Source organism: Cricetulus griseus, assembly GCF_003668045.3.
Source record: "Cricetulus griseus strain 17A/GY chromosome 1 unlocalized genomic scaffold, alternate assembly CriGri-PICRH-1.0 chr1_1, whole genome shotgun sequence".
NCBI lineage: Eukaryota > Metazoa > Chordata > Mammalia > Rodentia > Cricetidae > Cricetulus > Cricetulus griseus.
The window spans coordinates 267,936,785-267,964,240 of record NW_023276807.1 but is presented as its reverse complement, the minus strand read 5'-3'; the positions used below and the strand labels follow the sequence as shown (position 1 = coordinate 267,964,240).

The 27,456-nt window shown below is 43.0% G+C and overlaps 1 protein-coding gene across 1 annotated transcript in view; it reads right to left on the bottom strand.

Annotated features, from left to right (window-relative positions):
• Positions 1–582: 582 nt before the first annotated feature.
• Gpc6 (glypican 6) overlaps positions 583–27,456 on the bottom strand; it is a 1,011,294-nt gene continuing 984,420 nt past the window's right edge. Inside the window, exons 7-9 of the mRNA XM_027394047.2 lie at positions 24,585–24,721; positions 10,916–11,091; positions 583–4,941 (exon numbers count right to left, since the gene is read on the bottom strand). Coding sequence (XP_027249848.1) covers positions 4,739–4,941; positions 10,916–11,091; positions 24,585–24,721 — 516 coding nt within the window. The 3' untranslated portion in view covers positions 583–4,738. The remainder of the gene's footprint in view (positions 4,942–10,915; positions 11,092–24,584; positions 24,722–27,456) is intronic.

Below are 27,456 nucleotides of genomic sequence, written 5' to 3'. Positions count from 1 at the left end.
TTTTTTTATATATACTGCTTCATTTAAGAGTATTCTTTAAATTGATGATGTATTTCCATTAAAATAATGGCTAACTACCTTGAGGACTGACTACCTCTCACCTGATGGTTTCTGGACTCCTATGACAGAATACGCACAGCAGGGTGAGCAGAGAGGGAAGGATTTCAGACATTTTGTTCGGAGACTCTCTAGAGGGCTTTAGTATTCAGTATGAATGAGAGCATGGATGTATCTCAGAAACACGAAGTCAACACAGCTGGCCCCATTTGGAAGCAGTTAGTTCTTTGACAGGTGATCTTATTTATTTTTTTCTGACCTTGTCTGTATGGTATTGACATCAGCTCTATGACACCACATGTGTTTTCCAAGAAGAAACAGAAAAAGGAGGACTGAGTGTTCTCCGTACACATTAAGAAACAGAATGTCCTACACTCGCAGAGCTTCCCAGTCTTCAGTGCTGTGAGTACTTGGTTGACTACTGATTTTTAGTGCAGAGGCTTCCAGAATGATGTGAACAGGACAATTTGAAAATATAAAACACGGGCTATGACAATCGTTGAGAAAGCACAGAGAGGGCACAAGTAGATTTTTAAAAACTATTTTAATACAAGATTAATAGCAATTTTCTATCCAAATCAGAAATGAAAAATCTTAACCCAAATAATAGTCATTTGACAGTCACATAAAATTTTAGGTTTGATTGGTGCACACATTTATCCTGCATATGTGTTCTGTATATGCACACAGAGAGACTGCACTGTGGTGCCTTCATCAGGCGCTGCTCATGAAGTCCCTCATTACGAGGCAATACCAAAGACTCCAGTATCCACCCCACTGTCAGTGAAGTCCCAGGTGCTCCATGCTACGCTGAGTCTGGGCTGCAGCAGAACATGACATAGCAAGTCTCCAGAATGCATACAAATCAGTACTCTATTTGTATAAGTTGGCCTAAAACTAAGCACTGGCTGATATCTCTACCAAGGAGGAACACATTGTCGATTTAGACGATATGGACTGCTTTCCTCTTCTGGTTGCAAGGCTATGTTGTTTTAAATTTAAATATGCTAGAGATTGTGAATCAAGTAAAAGGAGCTTGAGTATCGGCAAGTGTTTGGAGAAGTCAAATCCTGCATCCATTAACATGGGGAACTTAAAGTTACTACCTGGTAACCAGCCTTGCAGAAAAAGGCAAGAAACAGATCACAAGTCAGGATTTTACCAAGTTTTATTCCTCCTTGAGGATTTCAGTTGGTGCTTAGTCTGGTAGCCAAAATATGTATGTAATGGCAAGAAGAATCAAGGAAGGCTAATGTCTGTAGCAGGGGATGGAACTTAAATCTTGTGGTTGTTCTGCATCCAATAATATTTTCAATGTGTTTGACTTAAAGAATGTTTCTTTTAAAATTGCCACTTCTCATCAATGAATAGTGTTGGTTTTTTTTTTTTTTTCAGTGTAGACAAAAGTAGTTTCTATCCCTTACATTTGAAGCAGGTGACTCATGTCACCTTCCTCCTTGGAAAACCAAGGTAAGGGAGTCAGACTTCCAGTGCTCCAGTCTGAGGGCTGTAATCAAAGCGCCAACTTGGTCTTCAATGCAACGGTAGAAGGCTGTCTCCTAGCTGTCCATGCAGGACCACAGTGCTCTTATTCATAAATTTACAGTCCATTCTTCTCTGCTGAAGACATTAGCCTCCATTTAGCCTTTGTCGTAACATATACAAAGTATAATAAACATCAATTACAGACGTGTATTTCTGTTAGAAAAATACATATTATAACTAAAGAACATGTAAATAGAGGCACTTCAATAAGCTAAGTGTTTTCAGTTATGAGCACCACCCACCAATTTCTAGTGTCCAATTTTGGGGTCCCATTCCTCTCTACTCATAACACAAGTCGTGATGTGATCACAGAATTTAGGGACGTCATCACAAAGGAGCACAGGCTATGAATGACAATGTGTCACAAACACATCCCTATCACGATGCTGAAAGGAGAAAATTAATTTGGGAGGAGGATTCTGCAGTACTGAGAAGGGGTGACTCAATGAGAAGGCTTAGGGAGCAGGAAAAACAAAACAAAACATCTTAACGTCAAGTTAGTCTAAAATCCATATGCTGGATGATGACAAAGACCAGGAAGCGCAAGTGGATAGTAATTTGACCATGTCCATGCAGGGTGACTAACGGTGTGATTTCCTTGGCTGGTCTTCATTTCAACCCTCTGCCTGGCTCGTACGCATCACTGTATCTTGTCAATAAGAAGACCCTTGAGAATACAGGTGCTGAAACAAAGGAAGCAGGCATTTCTATATTGTCTGTTTGATTAGTGTGCTCAGAACATGGGTTCGCATTCATTAATGTAATGTGTTGTCATACACATTCAAAAAACCATTTGGGGCAAAAGCACAGGAAAAATAAGAGTCTTGATTTGTGTTATAGAAGATGATGCAGAAATATTTTTAAAAAGAAAGTTGGAGCTTAGAGCCAAAACATAAATTATTACTCAAATATCCTAGAGAATCAAAGTTGATTTAATTCATATTGTACCATGATTATTGGGGAAAACAAAACAATACTGATCTCTGAACATACAATGAGCTGAGTAACATAAATGACTGGTCCTTCATGGAGATGTGTTATGTGTAACTGTGGTTAGAAACTGAAAGGGGCAGTGAGGTGGACGGTTTTCCAAAAGGATGCAATTCTGGATTTGATTAAGTGTTAACTTCACACAAATTTAAGTGAAAGATGCCACAAAGTCTCCCAGAATCCCATACTTCCATATTTTTTTAGGCATAAAGTAGCAACAGATGCTTGTATTGTTTTTCAAAAAGTGCTCAAATATACTTAATACTAGTGCATGTGTTCTACTTAGACATGATGACTAAATCGATAACTAATTTTAATTTTGATGAGAATAGAGATAGAACCATTTATGTGTCAGTACTGTCAACGAGTCAGTTAAAATGTGATTGGCATGCTGTGGTGTCTTGAAAGATTTCTCCTCCCTATTCCAGATGCATCATAAAAACCAAAACCTAAAACAAAACAAAAACCTATAAAACCAAAACCACATGGCTAGCCAACTGTCTTCATACAACCCCAGTTTGGTTTGCTTTGCTTCTCTCTGCCAGGGGAAGCATTAGGCCTGGCTTTGTGGGGAGGATAGGCTGTAGCTATAAATTGGCCTCTTGAGTTTAGGTCGTTTACTACAGTAGCCAGCAGGAGTCCTAGGCCACAGATGTTGTACACGAGAGCAATGGATTTTCATGGGTAACATTCTTTACACATACACATTCCATTGCCAGTAACACCTCGCACACCAGGGCTCGTCCCACGAGCTCAGGACAGTTTAGAGCACCAGGGACAATGCAAACTTGTGTGAAAGGGGGTGCCCTGGCAATCTTGTAAGTTGGACAGTTAGATACATACAAAGTTCTCTTTCTTGATTCTTGGTGCTCACAGATCATTGAGGAATCCCTTCTCTGAGCCCCACAAAACAAGAAGAGCTGGTTGACAGAACAGGTTTGTTACAAAGGAGTGTCAACCCTGAGCTTGGAATTAAGAAGTTAAAATCTGTGATTTTTATATATATATATATATTGATATAAAAATAGATGATCATACTAAGACTAAAAAAGTGAAAGAAATCTCCATGTCAATACTATATATATAGTGTTTTTCTCTCTTTTTTGTCTTGAGTTTTTTGTTGTTGTGAGTTATTTTGTAAGAGAATGCCCTTGTGATGCTGAAACCAATTGACACAATCAAAGAGTCTATAACAAAAACTCATATGTGGAGCTATTTGTCATGTCAGTAAGAGAACTCTTATTTGGAGGAGAGTCAGGAACAGAGGGGCTGAGATGTCTAATTCATGTCAGACTGGTGGCAAAAGTAGAGACTCTACCAATGAAGATGAATTTTTAGTCAAGACCTAGGAGGAAGGAGACTTGGGGGGGGGAGGTGAAGAACTGAAAACAATTGGTGTCAGTTGGAGACAATGGACAGGTGTCAGGATGCTGCCATCAGTGAATGTGGCATTGGGCAGGTGAAAGAGAGGCGTTGAGTTGCAGTAAAGATTACCACTCATATAAAGACAGACTCCAAAGTTCACTATTAGTACCTCCAAATCAGTTTGGGTAGACTGCAAGACAATACCTCCAAGACAACAGTGCATTTCCACTACATTAAATAAGGTTACACTTTCCCCTCAGAAGCATTTTGTAAACTTGGCTTGTCACAGAAAAGCTCGCCCCAGAGTTGGCTGCCATTGCCAAACCTGATAGCATGAGAGTTCCTTTATTTGCTTCCTTGTTGAAAAGGCAGTTGTCTTGGGGTTTGGCCTGATTTGAAAAGGAAAATTATTTTCTTTCTATCTTATTTTATTTTAAGAGGGGTGTTAGAGAAAAAAAAAACCCTCACAACATGAAATTCCTTTAATTTTTCAGCATAAAAGCAAATGACCGTAAGAAAAAAATCTCTTGGTACGAAAGGTTTGAGTAAGAATTCTCTCTGGAATAAACAAGGTCCCCACAGACAGCAGAAGGTAAGAAGCAGATCCTCTGGCACCCAGTACTCTTTGGGAAAACAAAAAGGGAGGCAGGTTGCAAGACTGCTCTCTCGTCATAGAAAACGGTGAGTTTTGTGGCATGGTCCATTGTCCAAGAGTGTAAGAAAAGAAGGGAGTTGGCCACCGAAGAGCTAAAATGCAGTTTCACTTGACCAAAGCCCATGATTATCTGTGGAGTCTCTGTAGGGCCAGGGCCATGCAGACCAGAGACCAGGAGAGCAGGGAGTAGCTGCCCTGCGTGCCTGAAGATTCCTCTTCTCTCCGGTCCGGATCCACAGCAGGGGCCTCGGTGGTGACAAACTCGAACTCTGTGGGACACACGTCATCCATACACCCACTGCCACTGCCTGAGCCGCTGGACTCATCACCTGGGGGGGGGGAGATTGACAAGGAAAGTTAGAGCACTTAGCAGAGAATAGAGACAACTGCCACAATTCGCAGCAAGGCGTGGGAAGAAGGAGCACTCCATCAAAAGGTTGCTTGTCTGCCTGTCGGTTTGTTCATCATGGGCAGGTTAAAGATGGGCAGGAAACAGGGTTGAAACACAATATTCACTGGTAACCGACCCAGAGTAAACTTGGAATGGGTGGCCTCTCAATAACACTGATCTCAGATACTTCTTCTGACCAGTATTTAAATGACTAAGAAATTTTCTTAGTCTATCTATCATATCTATCTGTCTGTCTGTCTGTCTGTCTATCATATTTATTTATCATCTATCATATCTATAATCTATCTATCTGTCTGTCTGTCTGTCATATTTATTTATCATCTATCATATCTATAATCTATCTGTCTGTCTGTCTGTCTGTCTGTCTATCATATTTATTTATCATCTATCATATCTATAATCTATCTGTCTGTCTGTCTGTCTGTCTATCATATTTATTTATCATCTATCATATCTATAATCTATCTATCTGTCTGTCTGTCTGTCTGTCTGTCTATCATATTTATTTATCATCTATCATATCTATAATCTATCTATCTGTCTGTCTGTCTGTCTGTCTGTCTATCATATTTATTTATCATCTATCATATCTATAATCTATCTATCTATCTGTCTGTCTATCATATTTATTTATCATCTATCATATCTATAATCTATCTATCTGTCTGTCTGTCTGTCTGTCTGTCTATCATATTTATTTATCATCTATCATATCTATAATCTATCTATCTGTCTGTCTGTCTGTCTATCATATTTATTTATCATCTATCATATCTATAATCTATCTATCTGTCTTTCTGTCTGTCTATCATATTTATTTATCATCTATCATATCTATAATCTATCTATCTGTCTGTCTGTCTGTCATATTTATTTATCATCTATCATATCTATAATCTATCTATCTGTCTGTCTGTCTGTCTGTCTGTCTATCATATTTATTTATCATCTATCATATCTATAATCTATCTATCTGTCTGTCTGTCTGTCTGTCTGTCTATCATATTTATTTATCATCTATCATATCTATAATCTATCTGTCTGTCTGTCTGTCTGTCTGTCTGTCATATTTATTTATCATCTATCATATCTATAATCTATCTGTCTGTCTGTCTGTCTGTCTGTCATATTTATTTATCATCTATCATATCTATAATCTATCTGTCTGTCTGTCTGTCTGTCTGTCATATTTATTTATCATCTATCATATCTATAATCTATCTATCTGTCTGTCTGTCTGTCTGTCTGTCTGTCTATCATATTTATTTATCATCTATCATATCTATAATCTATCTATCTATCTGTCTGTCTGTCTGTCTATCATCCATCCATCCATCCATCTATCCTAAAGAAGCCGTTCTGTTCTCTCACACTTCCGTACTTCAGTGCTGCTGTTGTAAGCAGGAATCATGTTTTTTAAAGATAATTTTTGTTTTTTCTTTGTGTTTGGAACCTAAGCTGACCCTAAACTCACACTCTTCTTCCTGTCTCTGCCTCCAGAGTGCTGGGATTAAAGGTGTGTGTCACCTTAACCTTCTTTAAAAGACTTTTAGTAGGCCATTTAAGGTAAAACAGAAAATAAAAGCAAGCAGTGTAGGCCGGAAACTGCAGAACAGCAGCCGAGAACTGCAGAAGGCAGACATCATTACTGTGCTGGGCGTCTCCCCTACCCCAACTCCCATGTTCTTGTCCTAACAGCCAAGATGGACCCTTTTCAACAAGCCTGTCTCAGTCACGAGTAGGTGAGCTATAGTCTGTTGCTTACTTCCCTGTGTCCCCAAACGTAGACACTGTCTACATTCTTTAATGTTTGGAGTACCAAATGGGGCTCCTACCACGTGACTGTAAGAGCTCTACATGTGAAGTTCAGGCTGACGGTTTGATTGTAACACCTGTAAACACAAGTAAAGCTGCTCATCCCCAGTGGCTTCCAGCTGCTTTCACATTCCCAGGGCACAGCAGAGTAGCTGTCAGTGAGACTGTATGGAGTCTAGCATATTTATTGTCTGTCCTTTTCCAGAACAAGCTTGCCAGTCCCTGCTTGATTCAGCGTCTACAACATTTGCAGTCTGAGGGTGGCGTCTTCCCCTTCTGCCCAACATGCCCCTGCGTTTGCTTATTTATCATGTTTCATTGTTTGCTTCCCTCATGTTTGATGACATAGTCAAAACCAACTCTGGAGTCAAAATAATTCCAGAAAGTTCCAAGAAGCAATGTGAACCTGACAAATACCAACTTAAACTCACTGGAATAGTATGATGTCTGAACAGACCCTGCTAAGCTTCCTGCTCTGTCATGGCTCCCAGCCACTCTTTAGCAAGTGTGCCATGTGGTTCTACAATGACTGTATCTACATCAAACATGTTTGCATTTCTCTTGCCATTATTCCCTGAAAAATACAGCATAACAATTATCTGCCTATGGCATTGTATTAGATGTTAACAGTAATCCACAGGTTATTTTAAGCATATCAGGCAATGTGTCTAGACCATATGCAAATGCCAAGTCATTTTATGTGAAGGATTTTGAGCAACTCCAGCTTTGGGTATCTGCAGATGGCCTAAGACAACCCCTTCCACCACGCCAGCTACCACTGTGCCTGCTACCTACAAGTTCTCCCCAATACCCGGGCTTCTACTATTTATTGACTTGTTTGCTTGTTCACTGTCCACACTCTACTGGAATATAAACTTTTTGAGGGTAGAGGCTTTGAGAGACCGTTCATTTCCAGGTGGCCGTGATCTCTGATGTGTAGCAGATGTTCAATAAATCTTTGCTGAGTAAGTAATGTGCCTTGAGCAATTAATTCAACTTCCATCAGTTTCTATATTTAAACACAAGCAATTGATAACCGGCTGTGTGTAGAGACAATTTGGCAAAATGTAGAAGCAAACTCATGGTTGCCAATGATGCCAGATGAAAAAGATTTGTTTCCTCCAGGAAACGTAGCCTAACACTCAAGCTGCAATTATTAATTTAGATGGACAAAAGTGGCCAGCTTCAACAAACATCTTTTTCCTCTCCTGTAAAAATAAAAGTAATAATGTCTATTCCCCAGAACTGTTATGGGGATAAATGAGACAGTTGCCATTACACTCATTTGCTCAGTGAGTTTAGCTAACATTGCTCAGTGAGTTTAGCTAACATTCCTAAACTCCTGTCCTGCTATTGGATGCAACTGCTCCTGAGACATGGGCACCATTTTGGATTCAGATGCTACTTAAGTCAAGTCAAGTCAGTGTAGGGACTCTTCTGTTGTTCCCCCGAGTGAAGAAGGGACATTTAACACTGCCCCCCCACTAAATGGGACATCTAAATACCAGCTAAGATCATTTAAATACATTACATTTGTTTCCCATCTTTTCTCTGCCTTATCGTTATTGGCCTTTACAAGGAGAAAAATGCCTATTAATAAAACTCAGAGATATCAGAATTGCAAAGGGAATTGTTCTGAACACTGGTATCATGAGCAAGAGGTAATATAACCTTTACAAAGATATTTTTAAAGTGACTTGGAATATTAAAATTGTGGGAAGCAAATAATGACAAGGTTCTGGCTGTGAAAAACAATGGCCTAGTCTTTTTGAAAGGGAATCACAAATGCAGGGGTTATGGGAGTAGACTGCGCAACTCAAAAATTGGCTTCGAGCAATAAGGGTTGTGATGGCTGAGAGTCTGATAATGGTTCATAGGCTAGGCACCGTCTTAAAGCAGCTAGATTCGGTGCTTGAGTTAGAGCCAAGGGATTGTCTTCATTGTCCCTCAGTTTTGTTTTCTTTTGAGAAGAAATTGAGAAAAGTCACTGCCTCCTTAACATTCCTTGAGTTTTACAGAATGACATCTCTGTAGGCCAGAGAAGAAAAACTGCAACAAGCCCAACACCGGATAATTCTTAGACAACTTCATTACTCATGTAAATAATTACTCTCTAGGTAAAACAGTGCGTTATTACATGGAGAAGATAGGACAGAATGGGAAACACGAGGCTAAGCGATGAGGAAACAGTGAGGGCTAAAAGCGGGTGTGGCATTCTCTTCCAAAGAGGAAGAGAGGTCTAGTTAAAGCAAAAAGAGATAATGGCATGATTCTGAGAAATTTGATATCAATGAAGTCCACTGCGGTGGCAATCACCCTGTGCGGAGAAAATACATTCTTGAGTTGTTAAAAATGGAAGAAAGTGCTGCAAATGTTCTGCAGGGAACGGCTCAGTAGGACGGTGCAATGACTTAATGTCTTCCATCTGTGACTTGTGCCTCTCTAACTCATTAACCAAATACACACTCGTCTTCAGCTTCAGCGAGCAACCTAAGGATCGTTGGCAGCTTTACAACCGATGCTCAAGAATGTTCTCCCCAGTGCATTCTCTTAGTTACACACTTAAGAGAAAACCAACATACCTAAGAAGAAATCCCACAAGCCTTTGACTCTGTAGCTATGCATCTTGAAGCCACTTAGACAAAACCCAAATATACTTAGCTTCACCTCAGCGTTCGCTTATGAGAGCCCATGAAATCACTTCAAATGCTTTTACGATCCCCACTGAAACAGCCATCTGCAATATTATTCAGCAGTTTATTATTTCTCTAATATTTCAGATATAAATGTTTACGGTTTGTGTCTGTGTACAACTGAGTAGGGAGGAAAATAACTCATTGAACCTGCTTACCACCCTCAAGACACTGTCTTAGCTCTTTAATAAGTCACCTTTGTGTAGCCTCCAATAGGTCCCTTGCTGGAACCTCTTGCCATTATTTGTTCCTCACAGTTTTAGTATCCTCAGGCATTTAATAATGCTGTTGTAATGGGGGAACGTGAGTCTCAAGAACTATAGATTCTCCTCTAGTTACAGAGAAGGCTTATCCCAAATAAAGTCATTAATTTAAAAGTACTACAATTCTAAACAAATCGAAAATACACAACTTACATAGCATCCTAAGCTAACACAGCACCCATAGAATGCCATTGTTTACCCTTGTGTTCTTGGGACTCACTGGGGTTCATGGATTTGAGTCTTCTGTCCAGAGAATATGATATCACATAATGATAACTGAAGAAAAGATCCAAATTCACACTTTGAAGTGCAGTTTCTCCTGCTTGTGTGTGACCTTGGAACCATCAGAAATTCAAGGAATGTCTACATTGTTTCTGAGAGACAAGATGGGGACTGAAGCCCAGCTTGCCAACAAGTCTGCAGAAGATTCCTTAGGTGGCGATAGGGAAGGCCAGCAGGAGTTTAGAGTAGATATAAATGCTGTTAGAGAAAAGGCGAGGTAAAAACACTCACTTTATTATAGATGGATCAACTGGTGGATTAAAGTATGTTTTGCTTTTGTATGTCTAAATATTTCACCCGAAGCTGGGATGATAGCTTAGTGAGGAAAATAATTGCTGTGTAAGCATAAGAATTTGAGTTTGATTCCCAGCTCTTATAAAAACAGCCATGTGTGGTGATGTGTACCTGAAATTCCAGCACTTGACAGACATAGAAAGGAGGACCCCTGGGGCTCACGGGCCAGACAGCCTAGCTGACTGGTGAGCTCCAGGTCTCAGTAAAAAATCCTGTTTCTAAAAATGAGTCAGATTAATAAGACCTGACAGGGAATGACATTCAAGGCTGACCTTTGTTCCATGCATGTACCCAAACAGGTATGAATACACACACACACACACACACACACACACACACACACACACACACACACACACACACACACACACATTCATTAATAGGAATTATGATTTTGGTTAGCATGAAAGTTTTGTGGCTTAGACTGGAAAAGCTTCATGATTAAGAACAAGTGACATGTAGTTAAACATATCCATTGAGCGTGCAATCTCACACGACCATTTTCCACTGTGGGCTTCCCTGGGCTTTGTGCCGATTTCCTTACTTGTGTCTTGGAAGTTGACGTCATTGCCGTTGTATGCATTCTTCAGTTTGTTGGTCATCACCCGGAGAGCCATGATCTGCTGTCTGATGAAAGTATCCGGCCGGGTGATGTCAACCTCCACCTCAGGGTTGTTGATTTGGTTGGTCAGCCCATCATTCATGATCTCAGGCAAATATCTGCAAGGTAGAGGAAGACATGGGTCAGGTGACATCATAGTGACCTCAGAAACAAACACTGTCCTGCTAGCTCAGCCAGGAAGCCAAATTGCCTGGTGAAGACTGTAGAGAATGCCTGGGAAAATGAACGGAATGAAAAAAGTACATCCTGAGACATGCTGCTGGGGTGAGAAGGACTTCATGTTTAAGTGCGAGTAGTTCTTATGAGCGTTCATTTATAAAAACACGATAAATCGGGGACTAGGACGAATAATTAATTCAAATTCACTACCCTTTCCCTCCTCCTTCCAAAGAGTTTTGAAGTCAAGCCCCTGGTAGCTTCCTTGGTTTTGGCGGTTTTTGTACTAAAACTGGGTTAGAAATGGCATAGGAGCAGGTGGGGTCCTTAGCGAGGGCACTCTTGGTGGAGGAGGATTTTAGTACAAAGATTCTGGGTATTAAAAAAACTCTCCTGGATGTTTTAGGAGGAGCCAGCAATGGCTTAGGCCTATGACATGTCTAGTAGGGTTTTCATTTTCTATTTTGGCGGTGCTGGGAATTGAGCCAAGGTCTTGTACACACTAGGCAAGTGCTATAACAAGGAGCTACACCCCTATCGCAGACTTTTAATTTTGTAGTATCAGCTTGGGTCTAATATGATAGATGTGTCAGCATTCAGTAAAAGAGGCTAACATCTAATAAGATAATGTTCTGGCTTAATATTTATTTGTCTGTCAAAATTGTCTGTCTTTCAACACCTTGTCTAATGTCATCCAGGCACTTTTATACAAAAGGGATAATGAGCTTGTGAGCATCCTCAGAGACCCTGTGACTCCTCATGCTCATGGCCTATAGACCATACAGTCCTCCCATTCTTAACGTCAGAAGGCCTCTCACAAGCTCCTTTCTTCCTTCCTGCGTTTCTCTAGGAGAATAGGTGGTTAAGACTGGCTCAAACAATCTTCTCTGGCCACGCCTCTGTTCTCTAGGGGGCTCTACATGTGCTGTCTGGTTAATCTCCCTAAACCATCACTCTGCTCTGTCTCTCCTCTGTGTAAACAGTTTAGAGAACACTCCTAACTGTCACGAACTATGATGCAAAACTCCAGTGTGTGTATGTGATTGTGTGTGTGTGAATGTGTGAGTGTGAGTGTGTGTTGTGTTGTGTGTGCATGAATGTGTGAATATGTGATGTGCGTATGTGGTTGTGTGTATGTGGTTGTGTGTGTGTGTGTGTGTGTGTGTGTGTGTGTGTGTGTGTGTGTGTGTAGTCTTGGGAACTGACTGGTGTGATTTACAGAGCACCTGAGTGCCATCTCTGCAGACCTGATTGCTAACTTGCTGGTAGCAAGAACTCCCGTACCATTGTCACAGAAACGTGTGTTGCTTGTGTTATGAGAGCAGAGGAAAAGCAAAGTACCTTGCCCCCAGCACAGTGCTCTGGAGGATTTTGTTTCTGTTACTGCTTTTTTCTGGTTCACAATTATTTAAATCTGAAATATGCTTAAATATGACCACCATTTTCTCCTAAAACAGTTCTGGCTACCAGGAATCTGCCCACCATTATATGGGCCTACTCGGTTTGGCTGGGCATTCTGGGTACAGATCACCTCTCCAGGCTGAGGGATGGAGCTGGCACTAATATCTACCTCAGCTCTGTGGCCACCAAGATAGTTTCCTATTCTTTTTCTTTTGGGTCATCTCTTTCATTTAGGAGATTTCAAAATATACAGAATTAGAGGTGATACTATAATGAACCTATGTAGCCAATTTGAATGTCTTTTTTCTATTTTCCATAAGGCTCTCATCTATATCCATGTCCTGGGAAGAAACAGATGACACCTCATAGGGGCGATGAGGAGAATTCAATGGAAAGACTGTTTACAAAGGTGTCTATGTGATTTAAGGACCATACAAGGTGGCAACAGCAGGAGGATCCCCTAGAGACAAAGGAGAGTTATGTTGCCAGAATGCACCAGAGTCAAATCCATAGCCAGGCCCCCAAGTACCCTGTGCCTAAGTGAGTCCTGACAGGGGTGAGCCAACAGCTGCTTCCTGACCCCTCTGCTCCCTACTGACTGGAGCTTAAAGCCAGCTGGCCAGGAGCTCAGGTGATCTGCCTTGTAGAGGTGGTCTGCCAGAGCCAGGGTGGAGGGACAGAACAGCTCCTAGGAGACAGCAAAGGCTTTTTTTTTTTTTTTTTTTTTTGGTAGTATGTTTTAGACAGGGTCATGCTGCATAGCTCATGCTGGCCTCAAACTTGAGATCATCTTGCTTCTGCCCCCTGATTGCTGAGATTAAACATGTATAACATGATGCTTAGCTATGGTCTTTGGGTGTGTGGTTACAAGTTTAGCTGTGGTCTATTACCGCTCGGACTGGAGGCCCTGACTCCTCTTCTGCTGCTCTTGCGGCTGTTGACAGAAGCTAAGCAACCTTCCCTCTATTTCATCAATCCCCACTTCCCTGTTCTTGGAAGTCTTTCCCTTTCTGAAAATGACTTTCCAAATGCCAGAAACCAAAGACAGCAGCATGCACAGGAAGAGCCACACAGAAAAGGCAGAGCCCAGGCTGATATTCAGGGACCAAGTGCTATGCATGGCATATTTGCACAGGAATTGCTTTACCTATTTAAGCCAGAGTCTCCGTAATGAGCTGTGTGTTTTCACTCATATTTTGAACAAACAAACAAAAAGCAAAACTCAGAGTGGACAAATTCTTTTCAGGAAGCTTCAAGTTATCTCTAACCTGAAAGTAATGCTGAGGGGAAAAATATGTCACCCAAGTATCTGTCTCTTTCCATTTTTGCAGTAGATCCAAATCTCTTGCCTGTCTTTGCAATATATTTGGAACATACGCAAATTCTTATTGGCCTCTGAGATTGTCCTCCCAGAGTAACTTCTAACACACGGCATTGGATTGGCGGCTATTGACAGGGTATTGTGACTGCCAGACTCCTGGGGTTCAATAATGATCACAGTCCACCGGAATAGATGGCAAGCAGAAGCCATCAGCTGCTGACACGGCTTGAAGGCCTGCTAGGTGATGGCCGGTACTCTCGCTGCTCTGCATTCTGGTCATTATTCCCGCAGCTGTGCCCAGGCTGAGTCAGAGGGGGCTCCGTCTCTCTTGCACACCGTGTGCACTGCTTAGCTAGCCAAGTCTCATTTATCAGCAGCTTGCAACAATATCTTACATGGGAATGCTGCCCCTGGGAGTCTGAACATCCAGCAACAATAAAAGACTGCCAGGCAAAGCCAGCGTCTCACTGTGCCTGGTGGTGCTCAGCCACTTACAATCAAAACAGGGAGCAAGGAACTCGTGCCCTCCAGAGCGGTTTCTCCTCTCGGTGTTTTCCAAGGGTGACTTTAGAAATTTAAACATAAAATAGATGAAAAAATAGAACAGCTGGTATTTTTGCCGCTCTAGACACAGATACTGATACAATGTCTGTAGAAGATGACTGTGTACTTGGAAGTGGGTGTGAAAGTCCATTTGGGAACCAGGGTCTCAGGGTCCAGGTTCATTTCCTCCCACGCTTGGTTTAAATTTCAGAAATCACAAATTCTGTAAGAGCAGACCAATCACTGAACCCACGGGGCCCTTCCTCTGCTAAGCTTTAGCAGAGTCCCTTGAGTGACAGCAGCTCACCTTTTGGGGGAGCATAGGCCAGGAGTGTTGGAACTGACAGCCCGGGTTGCAAGGCCGGATGCAAGTGCACTGGGAACAGGGAGAACTTAGATCTGAGAACAAATGGGAGTGCCAAGAAGGGGTGTTGTCCTTGCCAATAATTCACGCTGTGGTGTGGCACATGGGCGGTACCCAAGGACAGCCAACTGTAGCCTCATCTTGTTTCGTTTCTGTTTGCAAGAGCATGGCAAGGAGCTACATCTAGTCAGTGCTGCAAAATCACTTTCTTCACATCTGACTTCATGTTGTCAATGTAGGGTTTCTCGATTACAACCAAGCATAACTGATGAGGGCCGAAGAGTCCCAGGAGATGTTAGCAGGCATTGAAGGAGCAACACATTCTACTTTGTGGGTGCGTGGGAGCTACACATTGTGTGCCAGGAAGCTCACCAGCACAGTTGGGAGCTTCTGTAGCATCAGAAACGTTAGCATATTTCTTACAGAAGTTTCTCAGTGGCTAACCACTGCACCTCCCGGCCACTCTTCAGCTGAGTTGGGGCTTTCAGAAAGACCTGGTTGCTGTGTCAATGTGTTTGCTGGGAGGAGCAGCACGTCAGCCTATCAGCACGCACTATTGCTTACCAGCATACTCGGGGTAGTAGTTGTTCTCATGTTGGCAGCTATATATACAAGAAAAGGGACACACACACCCCTTTGAGCTTGTGACATCTTAGCTAGTGAAAGTCTGAGCAGTGTGGTGCCAGGAAATGAGAGCCAAGAGATAGCTACAGATGGGGTTTGCTAGGAACTCAAGTGGGAGCTGTCAGGGAAAACCAACAAAAAAAAGCAAGGTTTGAGCTTGGCTCCCTATTTGAGTTTCCATTCATGCTTTGGGTCTGAGGTGAGACAGAAGACCAGGGAGGGGAATGCATGGCTGAGGGAAGGTGCCCACCTCACGACAGCCAGGAAGCAAGAGATAAAGTGACAGGGGACAGGGCATATTCTTTAAGGATATGTCCCCAGTGTCCTACTTTCTTCCAACTAAGCTCCACCCCACCCTAGTTCCATCATCTCTCAGTGACACCACTGAATTATAAATCCATCAGCTGGTGGACCCATTGATGAGGCCACAGGTCCCGTGATCCGCTCAGTTCTCTGAAGCTTCACTGTAAATCGTTGCATGGTGAACACGCTTTTAACACAAAAGACTTTGGGGTTCAGGAGTGAAGCGGAGGCAGAGTTAGATGCCCAAGTGCTGGCCTGGGTTCCTTCACAAGAGCCTGGTACTCCTGCCTGACGCTGTCCCAAGGCACGGTTGGAAAAGTGAGATTAACAGCAGCCTTCACTCACTGGTTACCATAAATGAGCTCCACGCCATGTATATCGCTAGAGAATTTTCTAGTCATTATTTTCAGTGTGTTCAAAACTCTTCCTAATGCTCGAAGATATGTTGTATGTACAGACTCAGAGTTTCTTAGGTGCAGTTCCAAATTTTGAAAGTCTCCAATCTTTTTTCCCTCCTGCAATCCATTTGTTAGCAAAACATCATCAAATCTGAAATATGGCCAATTACAGTCCTCATTTCTCCCACTTAGTGCCACGCTAATGCGTTTTTCTACAGAAATCCTAATGCATTTGATTGCGGGTTGTAGGTCCAGACCCCACTGGGAACATTACATAATATACTGTGGTAATTTTCTCAAATGAAAAAAAAAAAAAACCTGAATTCTAAAAAGACACAGTCTCAAGGATTTCAAATAGGAATCGCAAACCTGTGATATCTGTGACCTCCTTTAGAAGTTTATTTAGATATGTAGTTAAACTTTACACACATTAGGATGGCTATTATTTAAAATAACAAACAAAAAAGTAAGTGTTCGCAAGGATGTGGAGAAATTGGAACCATGAACGCTGGTGCTGGCACCATGAAATGGCGAAGCCTGTGCAGCGGAAAGCACGGCAGTTCCTCAAACACACACACAACTGCTCCGTCATCCAGCAATTACTCCTGAGATAGTGACACAGGAAAGTTAAAAGCAGAGACTTGTGAAGATACTTATACCACTGCTTATAGCTCAGCATCATTCTATAGTTGTGTAGGGCGAGGGAGGAGTCTGCCAATGACCGAGAAAAGGGCTCTGAATAACCCCATATATGTAACATTCTATCAGACAACCTATACGCTGAAGGGCCATGGCTACCAGATTACATCATTTATCTGCATACTGTCTTGCTCTTTTTCCTGAGAAAAAGCATCCTGAGAAAGAGAAAGCAATCCTAGAGGAAGTTACAGGTCATATTGTTTACTGTAGCCATGTCCTAAGAAAGCAAAACCATGTTGTCCAAGAGCAGTAAGTTAAGAGCCTGTGTGGACAGCAGGGAGCTTTGTTTCACTGCTGTTTGCTGCTGGGCAGAGCTGTACCCCATGTATCCGAACCGTATAAAAGTTTTATTTCCTTCTAAGCCTGTGCTTTCCTGTCTCACACCTCATCACTCTTCCCTAGTCCTGCATAGACAGCTCATTCTGCTCACGGGCTGCCTAGAACGTCCTTCTCAGGCAATGACTGATGGCTACACTTGTCCTCCTCGGGTCTCCAGGTTCACCCTGGGAACTTCAGAAGGCCTAGGTTTGTAACCTGCTCCACGAGTCTTTATTTTTTTCCCGTTGGCCTTCTAGATTATTATCGATTTTCCCCTGTAACTTACTAGCTTTCTTTCAGTTCCTATTTGTCTGGGTTGAGTCAGAATGGTCCTCTATCTTCTCCCATTTTCCCCTGAGAAGTTGCTGAGGTCAGTGAAAAAAAATGAGTGGCATAGAAGTCCCACGGCAGACTTGCTTCCTGCTGGTCACTGAAGGTGAGTTGTAGACTGCCTCTCCCTGGCAGCAGACACTGACACTAATGCAAAAGAAAGCTCTTTGGACAAGTGAGCTGTGCTTCTGAGCATTCCCTGGTGTAGACCATGTGTTCAGGGTGCTTTTTGTCTAGTTCTGACTGTGATGGTAATTTGGAGTTGGGACTTAAAGAAGAGATTGGAGTTGGACGAGGTCAAGACACAAAGGCCCTACAATGACATTAGTGCTTTCAGAAGACTGGTCCAGAACTCTCACTTCCTACTTATGGGAGGAAACAAGCCACCCTCAGGATGTTCAGCAAGAGACTCCTGATGGAGTCCTCTGTGCATATGTTTCTCTTATTGGTTGATGAATAAAACACCTTGTGGCTAAAGTGGCCAGGCAGGAAGGATAGGTGAGGCTCCCAGAGGAAGAGAATTCTGGCAAGTATAGGCAGAGAGCAGATGCCATGTGAGACCAGGAAGGTAGGGTATGCTGGACTATTCTAGGGAAAGATAAGACCACGTTTCTATTAGATTAATAGAAATGGGTTAATAGTTATGACAGAGCTGGCCAATAAGAAGACCTAGTCATTGGCCAACAGTTTCATAATTAATATAGTGTCTGTGTGTTTATTTGGGGAGACACAGCTGCAGGAACAGACTCCTTTGCTAGAACCAACCATGCTGGCACACGAACCTTGGATGTTCCAGTGTCTAGAACTGTATCAAGTGAGATTCTGTTGTTTCAGTTTCTATATCTTTGCTATTTTGTCATGACACAGTGGGATAATGAAAATGTTCACTGACTCAAGGTTCAGGGTTCAAAGTATTCCTTCTCCCATCATCAAGATCCCACCAGTGTCTGGTTACAACTGGCAGCATGGAGGTCATGTTATGTTGGAAACTTAAAATTCCTTCTTGATGAATCTGTGAAGCTTTAGCACTTTTTGCCAAGTGCCATCAAGATGACTCTAATGTTGTCTATTCTCAGTGGGTGACATGACAGTGGAACTGTGTGACGCCCCTGTCCACATTGCTCCTGTTGGTTTTAATACAAGGAGAATCTCACTAAAGGAATCAGGTAGGGCATCTGTGACTTCAAAAAGGAAACAGCAATTTGTGACATGTTTCTGAGGCTTGTGTGTCAACTGAGGAAGGGAATATACGCTAATGAGGGATGGAAGTAGGATGCCAACTGAAACTTAAAACTGTTAGCTAAATTCACATTTGAAACCCATATGAAGTGTGCTCTTAGAGAAAATGTGTTCTATCTCTTGTCAGTGGTTTTCTGAAGATTTACGTGTGTGTGTGTGTGTGTGTGTGTGTGTGTGTGTGTGTGTGTGTGTGTGTCTGTGTGTGTGTACATGTGCATGAGGCTTCCCCTAGAGGTGGAGATACAGATGATTGTCAGCAACCTGAGGTGGGTACTGGGAAGCAAACTTAGATCTTCTAGTAGAGCAACAAGCACTCTTAACCCCTGATCTATCTTTGCAGGCCAACTGTCCAGTATTTTAAAGCACTCATTGCTCTGGCAATCCTACCTCAGAAGATGTGTGGTTCCTACACCAACAGTAACTACAGGATCTGGGAGCTTATTAGAGACGCTGAGTCTTACTCAGGTCCAGCTTACAGTTCCACTTCTGTGGCTATGATAAAAATGCCCTGACAAAAAGAAACCCAGGGGCGTAAGACTTTACTTAGCTTACAGCACCGGGTTCCAATCATGGAAGGGAAGCCAAGGCAGAGCTGAAGCAGCAAGTCACATCGTGTCCACAGTCAAGAGCAGAAGGAAATGAATGTGTGCGTCCTTGCCTAGGGAATTACACCACCCACAGTAGGCTGGGTCTTTCTACATCAACTAAGGGTCAACACAGTCTCCCACAGACAAGCCTTCAAGCCAACCTGATTTAGAGAATCCCTCGTTGAGACTCTCTAAGTTGGGTCAAACGAACAAGAAAAACTAAACAGCAAAGGTGCCATCTCAAAATCACAACCTTGGTCAGCTCTGCCTTCCTCAGAAAAATGCCATTAACTGCATGACTGCAACAACACACACACATTTCTCACAGCTCAGGGGGACTGGGGCATCCAAGGCAAAGGTGTTGGCAGGTATCCCGAGGTGATGCCTCACTTCCTGATCTGCAAATGGCTAAATTATTGTTCTGTCCTCTCTTGGGGCAGACGAGAGAAGAGTGAGATGTCATGAGGTGCTCCCTCCCTCCCTCCCCCCCTCCCTCCCTCCCTCCTCCCTCCCTTCCTCCCTCCCTTTCTTTCTTCCCATCCCCCCTCTCTCTCCATCCTGTTATAAATGCACTAAGGGCTCTGTGTCACAATCACGTTACCTCTCCAAGTCCCCACCTCTAAATACCAACAGGTTGGGAATATTGGGGGTGGGTGGGTGATCATAACATATTCTGTTTACAGCACACCCAGTCAGAATCTGATTTTACGCAAGGTTTCCAAAAGTTAAGTCAACACACCCAAAAAGCCTGAGTCCTGCTGTTTTTGTAGACTTGTCTTACTGATCTTCTCAGTGTTCCAAGACATCAGTAAAGGTAGAGGTCCTTGTGGTCACCCAGTCTTTCTGTCAGAATGAGGATTTAAATGCTAGTAGGGCAGTGGGTAAACCTGCATCTTGTCACAGGGCAGGGTCTCTTCTTACTGCACCTCCTACTGCGGGGAAACTCAATAGAGCAGAGCAGTGAGGAGAATGGCAGGAGAGAGGCTGTGGCTTGTGTTTTTAGGGCAGCCACTGCATACATATCCTTGACTGTGCTCTCAACACAGCAAACCATGAAGCTGCTACAACAAAATTGCATCTATGTGTACGTATCAGACAACCATCAATTTCAACAGGTGATTAAGTTAACAATAGCTCTTTGGAAAAAATAAGACAATCATTGTCATAAATGGACATTCCCACTTAGGGGTCATTTCAGAATCATTAAAATCAGGACATATCAGAACAGGCATATCTGTGGATCTGACCATGTAAGACAACAAGGTGCAAACAGAGAGATGAACACAGAGAGGAAGAATTCCTGGCTTATCAGGGACATTGGTTCTCCGGATTTGGCTTGTAAACTGTAGGCCCATGACACCCTATCAATCCTAATGGGCATCCGTGTTCCATATCCCTCCACTTGTGCTGAGAGAAACTTTTCCTAATAACACATTTATCACATGATTGATAAGAAAAACCTCTGTTCTTAATTGTTGTTTTGCAACTGTTCCTAAACATGTTTTTAAAGTCTGTCATTTTCAAATCCATACATTGCAACTGGGGAAACAGTTTTTGTATTATAGATGGATTCTTAATTACTATTATATGTTTAATCAGCATATTAAATTGTACAAACGTATGGAGACTCATGTGACATTTGGGATAAGTGTATCTAACTCTGTAAACAGTCATTTTTGGTGGTCAAAACATTCAACATACTTTCTTACATGTTTCTACTGGGAAATATCCAGTGTGTTATGACTGTGTCCAGTCACATTCCAGCACACATCCCATCCGAACCTATTTCTGTTCCCTACTTGTAACACAATACCCACTGATTAACCTCTCTCTGCAAATGTGTTAGCCAAGTTTCTCAATCTTCCTGTAGAATTTGTTTGAGTGAATTTTTTTTTTCAGGTGATTCCAGATTGCTTGGCATTTACAAGAGAAGACAGGTTCAGTTAAATTTAAAGCAACAAGTTGGATTTGTTCTTTATTTACATTGTCAGCAGATGTAAAGTTATAATACTAACACCCTACAGTAGAAGAATTTTAACGAGAAAATGAAGGAACTGCAATTTTTCAGTGGGAGTATAATTGAGTCATAAATATTTGACAAGCCTGTCTTTTTAAATAATACACGTATTACATAATAAAAGATGCACTGTGTAGGGTTAGACATGGACATATTCATAGAAATGACTGCATTGCATCAAACTTGGCTGTTTTTCTACACTGCTTAAGATCTTTCAGGTGCTTCTTGCCAGTTTCAGGATGGAATTCAAGTCTGGCTTGTGGGTGCTGGTAGGAGTATTTCAAGAGCCACAGTGTAAAGTATTGCTATTGGTGTTCCCAGCCACACTGATCTCTCCCAAGCCACTGTCAGTTTTCATGTGTTGGTCTTATTGCCATCTTGTATCGCCTACCAGCCTAAACTGTGGTTCATGACCTCATAAGGAGTTGTATAACTGAATGTGGGGGTATGGAAAACTCTGGCAACAGTATACCGTTTCTCACAATACAGTAACAGAATCAGTGTCAAATTGAATGTGTGACAAATCTGGGATGTTTCTGGCCTTGGTTGCTGGTGTTGAATCATACAACATCACTGCATCCTTGGTTCTAAACATGTAGCATGAACTCTTGGCACTGCACATGATGCCCCCAGATCATGTGAAAACAATGGATGCTACATGAAGCAACTTGACTTAGAGTCAAGACTATGGAGTGTTACGAATCTCAGGGCTTTTACTGTACACATAAAAATCACTCTTACAGAAATGCAGTGGCTTACTTATAAGGCACAAAAACTTGGGGGCTGGTGGGATGGCTCAAGTATTGAGACCACTGGCTGCTGTTCAAGAGGACCCTGGTTCAATTCCCAGCAACCACATGGCAGCTGACAACAGTTTCAAGGTACACCCATCACCCTCTTTGGCCTCTGCAGACATGAGGCACACACTTGGACACAGACATACATGAAGGCAAAACACCCCACACAGAAAAAGAAATAAATTTAAAAATTCTCAAAAACCAGAATGACTTTTTAATACTTTGCTATTGTCATTCCTCAAAATGCAAGTATCAGATTAATTTATCTTTAGGTTGTATTATGTTAGAATTTTTGATTTTTAAAAACTGCTATTTGAATCATTATGTGAAATTTGGCTTGGAATTATGACAGCATTCTCCAAAACTTCTCTAATGGTCCTAAACACATTTCTGACATTTAATACTATATATGTATATGAAACAGTATTAAATTTCATTTGCTTTCTTAACTTGAACAGGGGAGTATTTAGGGTTTGTTTGTTTAAGAGGCAAAGGAATTCTAGGCTGGAAAGGAAGACTCCCAGCATCTTCTTGTTAACTGGATGCCACTGGGTACCATCTTTCTCATGAGATGCTGTAACCCCTGGGGAAGACCGTGGATAACTCACCCTGTCTTCCCTGTAGCTCTCACTTCCATGTCCCTCCTGTTTCTATTCATTTCTCAGTAGAGTTTAGTCCCTTCTCCTGCCCACAAGCATGAACATCCTTTTGTAAGAAATCACATATGTGCAAATCTCCAGCCACCTGCTGACTGTCCATGGGAATGAAGTTCACAGCACAGCTGTCATTTCATGCAGGGCTGACAGGTAAACATAGGTTAGCAGCAGAGCCCCGGGTCACCTGCCTTCTATGAGTGACATGTCTTTCATGTCATCAATCTCTCTCTCTAGTCTCACTCTTAGATTTGAACAATGGTATTTTGGGCAACTTGAATTGGGTGTGGATCTTTCTGTGGCTGTCCTGGTTTCACCTGCTCGACTCTTCCTTGTAAGATAAGCAACACCATCCCCAACAGATGTTGAAAATGCTATGTATCAGTGTGAGTGCCCCAGTCCCCTCCATGTATCAGTGTGAGTGCCCCAGTACCCTCCATGTATCAGTGTGAGCACCCTGGAACCCTCCATGTATCAGTGTGAGCACCCCTGTTACCCTCCATGTATCAGTGTGAGTGCCCCAGTACCCTCCATGTATCAGTGTGAGCGCCCCGGTACCCTCCATGTATCAGTGTGAGCACCCTGTTACCCTCCATGTATCAGTGTGAGCGCCCCGGTACCCTCCATGTATCAGTGTGAGCACCCTGTTACCCTCCATGTATCAGTGTGAGCCCCCTGTTACCCTCCATGTATCAGTGTGAGAGCCCTGGTACCCTCCATGTATCAGTGTGAGCTCCCCGGTACCCTCCATGTATCAGTGTGAGCACCCTGTTACTCTCCATGTATCAGTGTGAGTGCCCTGGAACCCTCCATGTATCAGTGTGAGCGCCCCTGTTACCCTCCATGTATCAGTGTGAGCGCCCTGGAACCCTCCATGTATCAGTGTGAGCGCCCCTGGTACCCTCCGCTTACCTCTGGCAGATTCTTCGGAACTCAGTTCTCACTCCCTCCTTTCTCACTTGGATCACTGCCGCTTCCTTTCTTCAAAATTGCCCAATAAGACGCTCCCAAATAGACACCCCCAGCTTCTCCAACTCCTGGTCAGTCCCCAAAGATTCCTGGAATCCCATTTACCAGCTGTCTTACCCACCTGCAGCGCCACTGATGAAGGCCTGGCAGACTCCGCTCCTCATGTCCTGCCCAGCCTGCCAACTCCCAGCCAGTTTCCCCATCCAACTTCTCCACCCTAGGCAAGCTTGAGCCAAGCCCAGGCTGAGCTAAACCAACTGATTCAGAAATTCCTATCAAACGGCTACAGCATTGGTCAGTAGAGCAAGACGATGAAGACAGAGCCACTAGGAGGGTTCAATAGGACTTCTGGAGACATGGAGCCTTCTGAGCCCTTCCTCATTCATTTCTTAGTCATTTTCTTTTACTTTTCCATTGAACACTATGAAGGTTTTTTTTTTTTCCTCCAGAGGTGAAAATATTACAGTTGAAGTTTCATTTCCTGCTTAACTTGTGAATTTGAAAAGAATAAAAGGGAAAAAGGAGCCCTGCAGAGTTAACTATGGATAAAAATAGCCGTGTTGTCTTAAAGTCAGTAAGTGAACATAAGGGGCCCTTTGTGATCTCAGGCTATCTGGAAGCTGGCACCTGTCACCACCCTCTGTCCTCATCCAGAAGCGAGGCGGTCAGAGCAAGGATTCCTTGGTTCATGGCACCTTGAGAGTCAGTGCTCCCACGAGCCCATCAAACCTGCCACTCCCAACAGTTGTCACCGAGTGACTCCAAGTCCCTCCTCCCCACTGCCTTTTGCACAAACAGGTCTGTGGTGGTGGCAGGAGACCCAGGTAGGGTTGTATGTGCTGCATGCCCATCCAAGCATCCAGGCACCTCACCTGGCTTTGCTGTGGCCGTTCCAGCACTCCTCCTCATTGGACGTGCCCGCTGTCACGCCTTCATCCTTGCAGATGGTGTAGGGCAAGGCTGACCACACCTTTTTAGAGAGCTTCAGTTTCTCTTTTATGTCTGTGACCTGGTCAAGAAACCAAGGAAAGAGTGTGAGGAGATGCTTCAGGCTTTGTTTGACTCTCTACATGAGAGGCACAAACTGCCATTTTAAACAGAACCGGGCTGGAGGGCCCATTGCCCACAAAGACTCCAACCTTCACTTCCCCCTTCTTCCTTCCCGAGAATCCTCAGGTTACTGGCTCCCCGTTTTCCCTATTCTCTGTCCAGTCCTTTGACTCATGTCTTGCCTGGTTTGGAGCCACTCTATTGCAGAAGAGTACCTGTTGCAAACACCCTAAATACATGGTTTAGAATATGTTTCCTGAGTGCCAGCTAAATGTTCCAAATAATGCACAAAGAGATAAACACATTTCCCAGTGGCCTATCTGTTTCTGCAGGAAATAAATACTGCTGCTAGCTCAGCTGCCTATGTCCTCTGCTCTAGTCCAGTCGATAGCCTCATACAGAACGCATCTGCATGGTGAACAGTAAACTCCATCCACCTCAAAATTTCTAGCACCTAAATACAACTGTCAATCCCAATGTGAGCATCCATGTAGCTCTGAAGGCTGTAGGGGCTTTTGGTACCAGTGTCTAAGGCGTTTCTAGCTTAGCACTTACTTCCTACCTGTGGGGATGGGAGGGGTAAGGATTTGATGCCCTTTTGGCTCCACCATTAACACACACTTCTATCCATTTCATGCCGTCAGTTGTAGGGAAAGCTGTAACCATGCCTTCTTAGGGGCTGGCTACAGGTGTGTCTGACCAGGCTTGTGAGGGCGTGGTCAGAGTGACATAGTGGGACTGCGTTTTCGGTTTCGGTTTCTCTTTGCTGCTTGCTGTACTGACCTCTACCACGCCAGCTGGCTAGGTTGCTCTGTAAGTAAGGCTTTTCCCTATTAAATACCCTTATATTTCTACCTGACTCCGTATTGGTAATTTCCCACAATATCTGGTTGTCAGAAGCTGGATATTGGAAACCTACACCCCATTTGGGACAGGCTGTGGGTTCCATCGGGCCCACGGCCTAGGCCCAGAAAGCGCCCTCTCTCCACAGGTGCTCCAGGCTAGCAGCAGACCCGCTGCTGCTGAGCTGCTCAGAACCATCCACCCAGGTTGGAGACAGTTTCTAGCTGCCTAGAGTCCAGATAAGCACAGCTGCTTTTGTGACCTCTCTCCACCGCTGACCGACTACTGCCAAACGCCTCGGAATAACTGAACGCCTGTGCTACCTGCTGATCAAATATATTTACTGCATCTGGAGTAGAAATCAGGTAAAATCATGGCAGAATATTTATCATTTGCTAAAATTGGTAATATTTTTGCTTATTACGTGAATTCACTCTTTGAGGAGGATGTTAATGTGACAATTACTGGCCTATATGCCATAATGGCAGTTAGCTTGCTGGTACAAATAGTATTACTAGCCAGAGGACTCAGGAATAGGGATAAGGATAACCTCACCACCTGCTTGCAGGAAATAACAGCTTTACGATTAGGTCAGACCACAATTGTGCAGCAAGTGGAACAGAAATTGGATGATAAGCTTGGCTCTGTGTCCAATACACTAAAGACAGAGCTGTCTGATGAGATGCAGCATATTTATGATAAGATAAACACAGAGAGAGCCTCCATGTCTGAGGCCTTAGAGGCTAGGCTGTCAGAAGACCATGACCAGCTAAAAAATACTGTAGCCAGCTAGAAACTCAGATAGGCAATGTTACCCAGCAACTAGATGCAATGGTGCAAAATACCCAGCATAGGGTTGAAGAATTGGACAATGCCATTCAATCAGTTATTGAAGCATCCAAGGTAGCAGATCAGAAATTTGAGGCTAGATTTGAATGTTTGGAAGATAATTTAGAGTACAGGGCTGACAGATTACATAGGTCCATATGGTCGATTGCTGAGGACTCAAAATCAGCAAATCATGACCTGGAATCTAGACTCCGATACCTAGAAGGCAGTTTCCATGCCATCCAGATGCTGCCTAAGGATGATCGTATTAAAGACCTAGAAAAACATGTAGCTGAGCAGTTAGAGCAATTTACAAATTCACTAACGTGCTTGGAATCTTTTATGATTAAGGAGATTGAAACTTTTCAAAAGGATATCATTGCTAGGCTTAAAGATCATTGGGATGTCTCAGAAGCAGAATCACTCCAATCCCAGGCACCTACTCCACCCAGGTATCGTGACTATTCTTCTAAGGTTGTTACTTGTACACCATTAGTATACCCAGCTACCATGGTAGAAAAGCCAGCTTCTAAGAAACACTCTCATGGATGAATGGCTTATGAATGGCAACCTATACAGCTAAAGGATCTTAAGAATATTAAAGAATCAGTTGTCTCATATGGTCTCCATAGCCCATACGTAAAACAACTATTACATTCATGGGTAACCTTTAACAGGGTGACACCCACAGATTGGGAACTATTGGTAGCAGCTGTACTTGAGAATTCATGCCAAATCCAGTGGAAGGCATTGGTAAGGGAAGAGGCAAAGCTCCTTGAGCGTCAGGGCATAAAGGAAGGTTTTGAAGCCCCCCTAGATAATCTTCTTGGTCAGGGTATTTATGCTGACCCACAGGTTCAGGCTAAATATGATGATGATATACTGTCTCTATGCAGGAAAGCAGCATTAAATGCCTGGGATGAGGTTCGTGAGCCAGGAAAACGCCTAGAAGCTTATACCAGAATAGAACAGGGACCTACAGAACAGTTCCAGGATTTCTTACAAAGGTTAACTAGGGCAGTC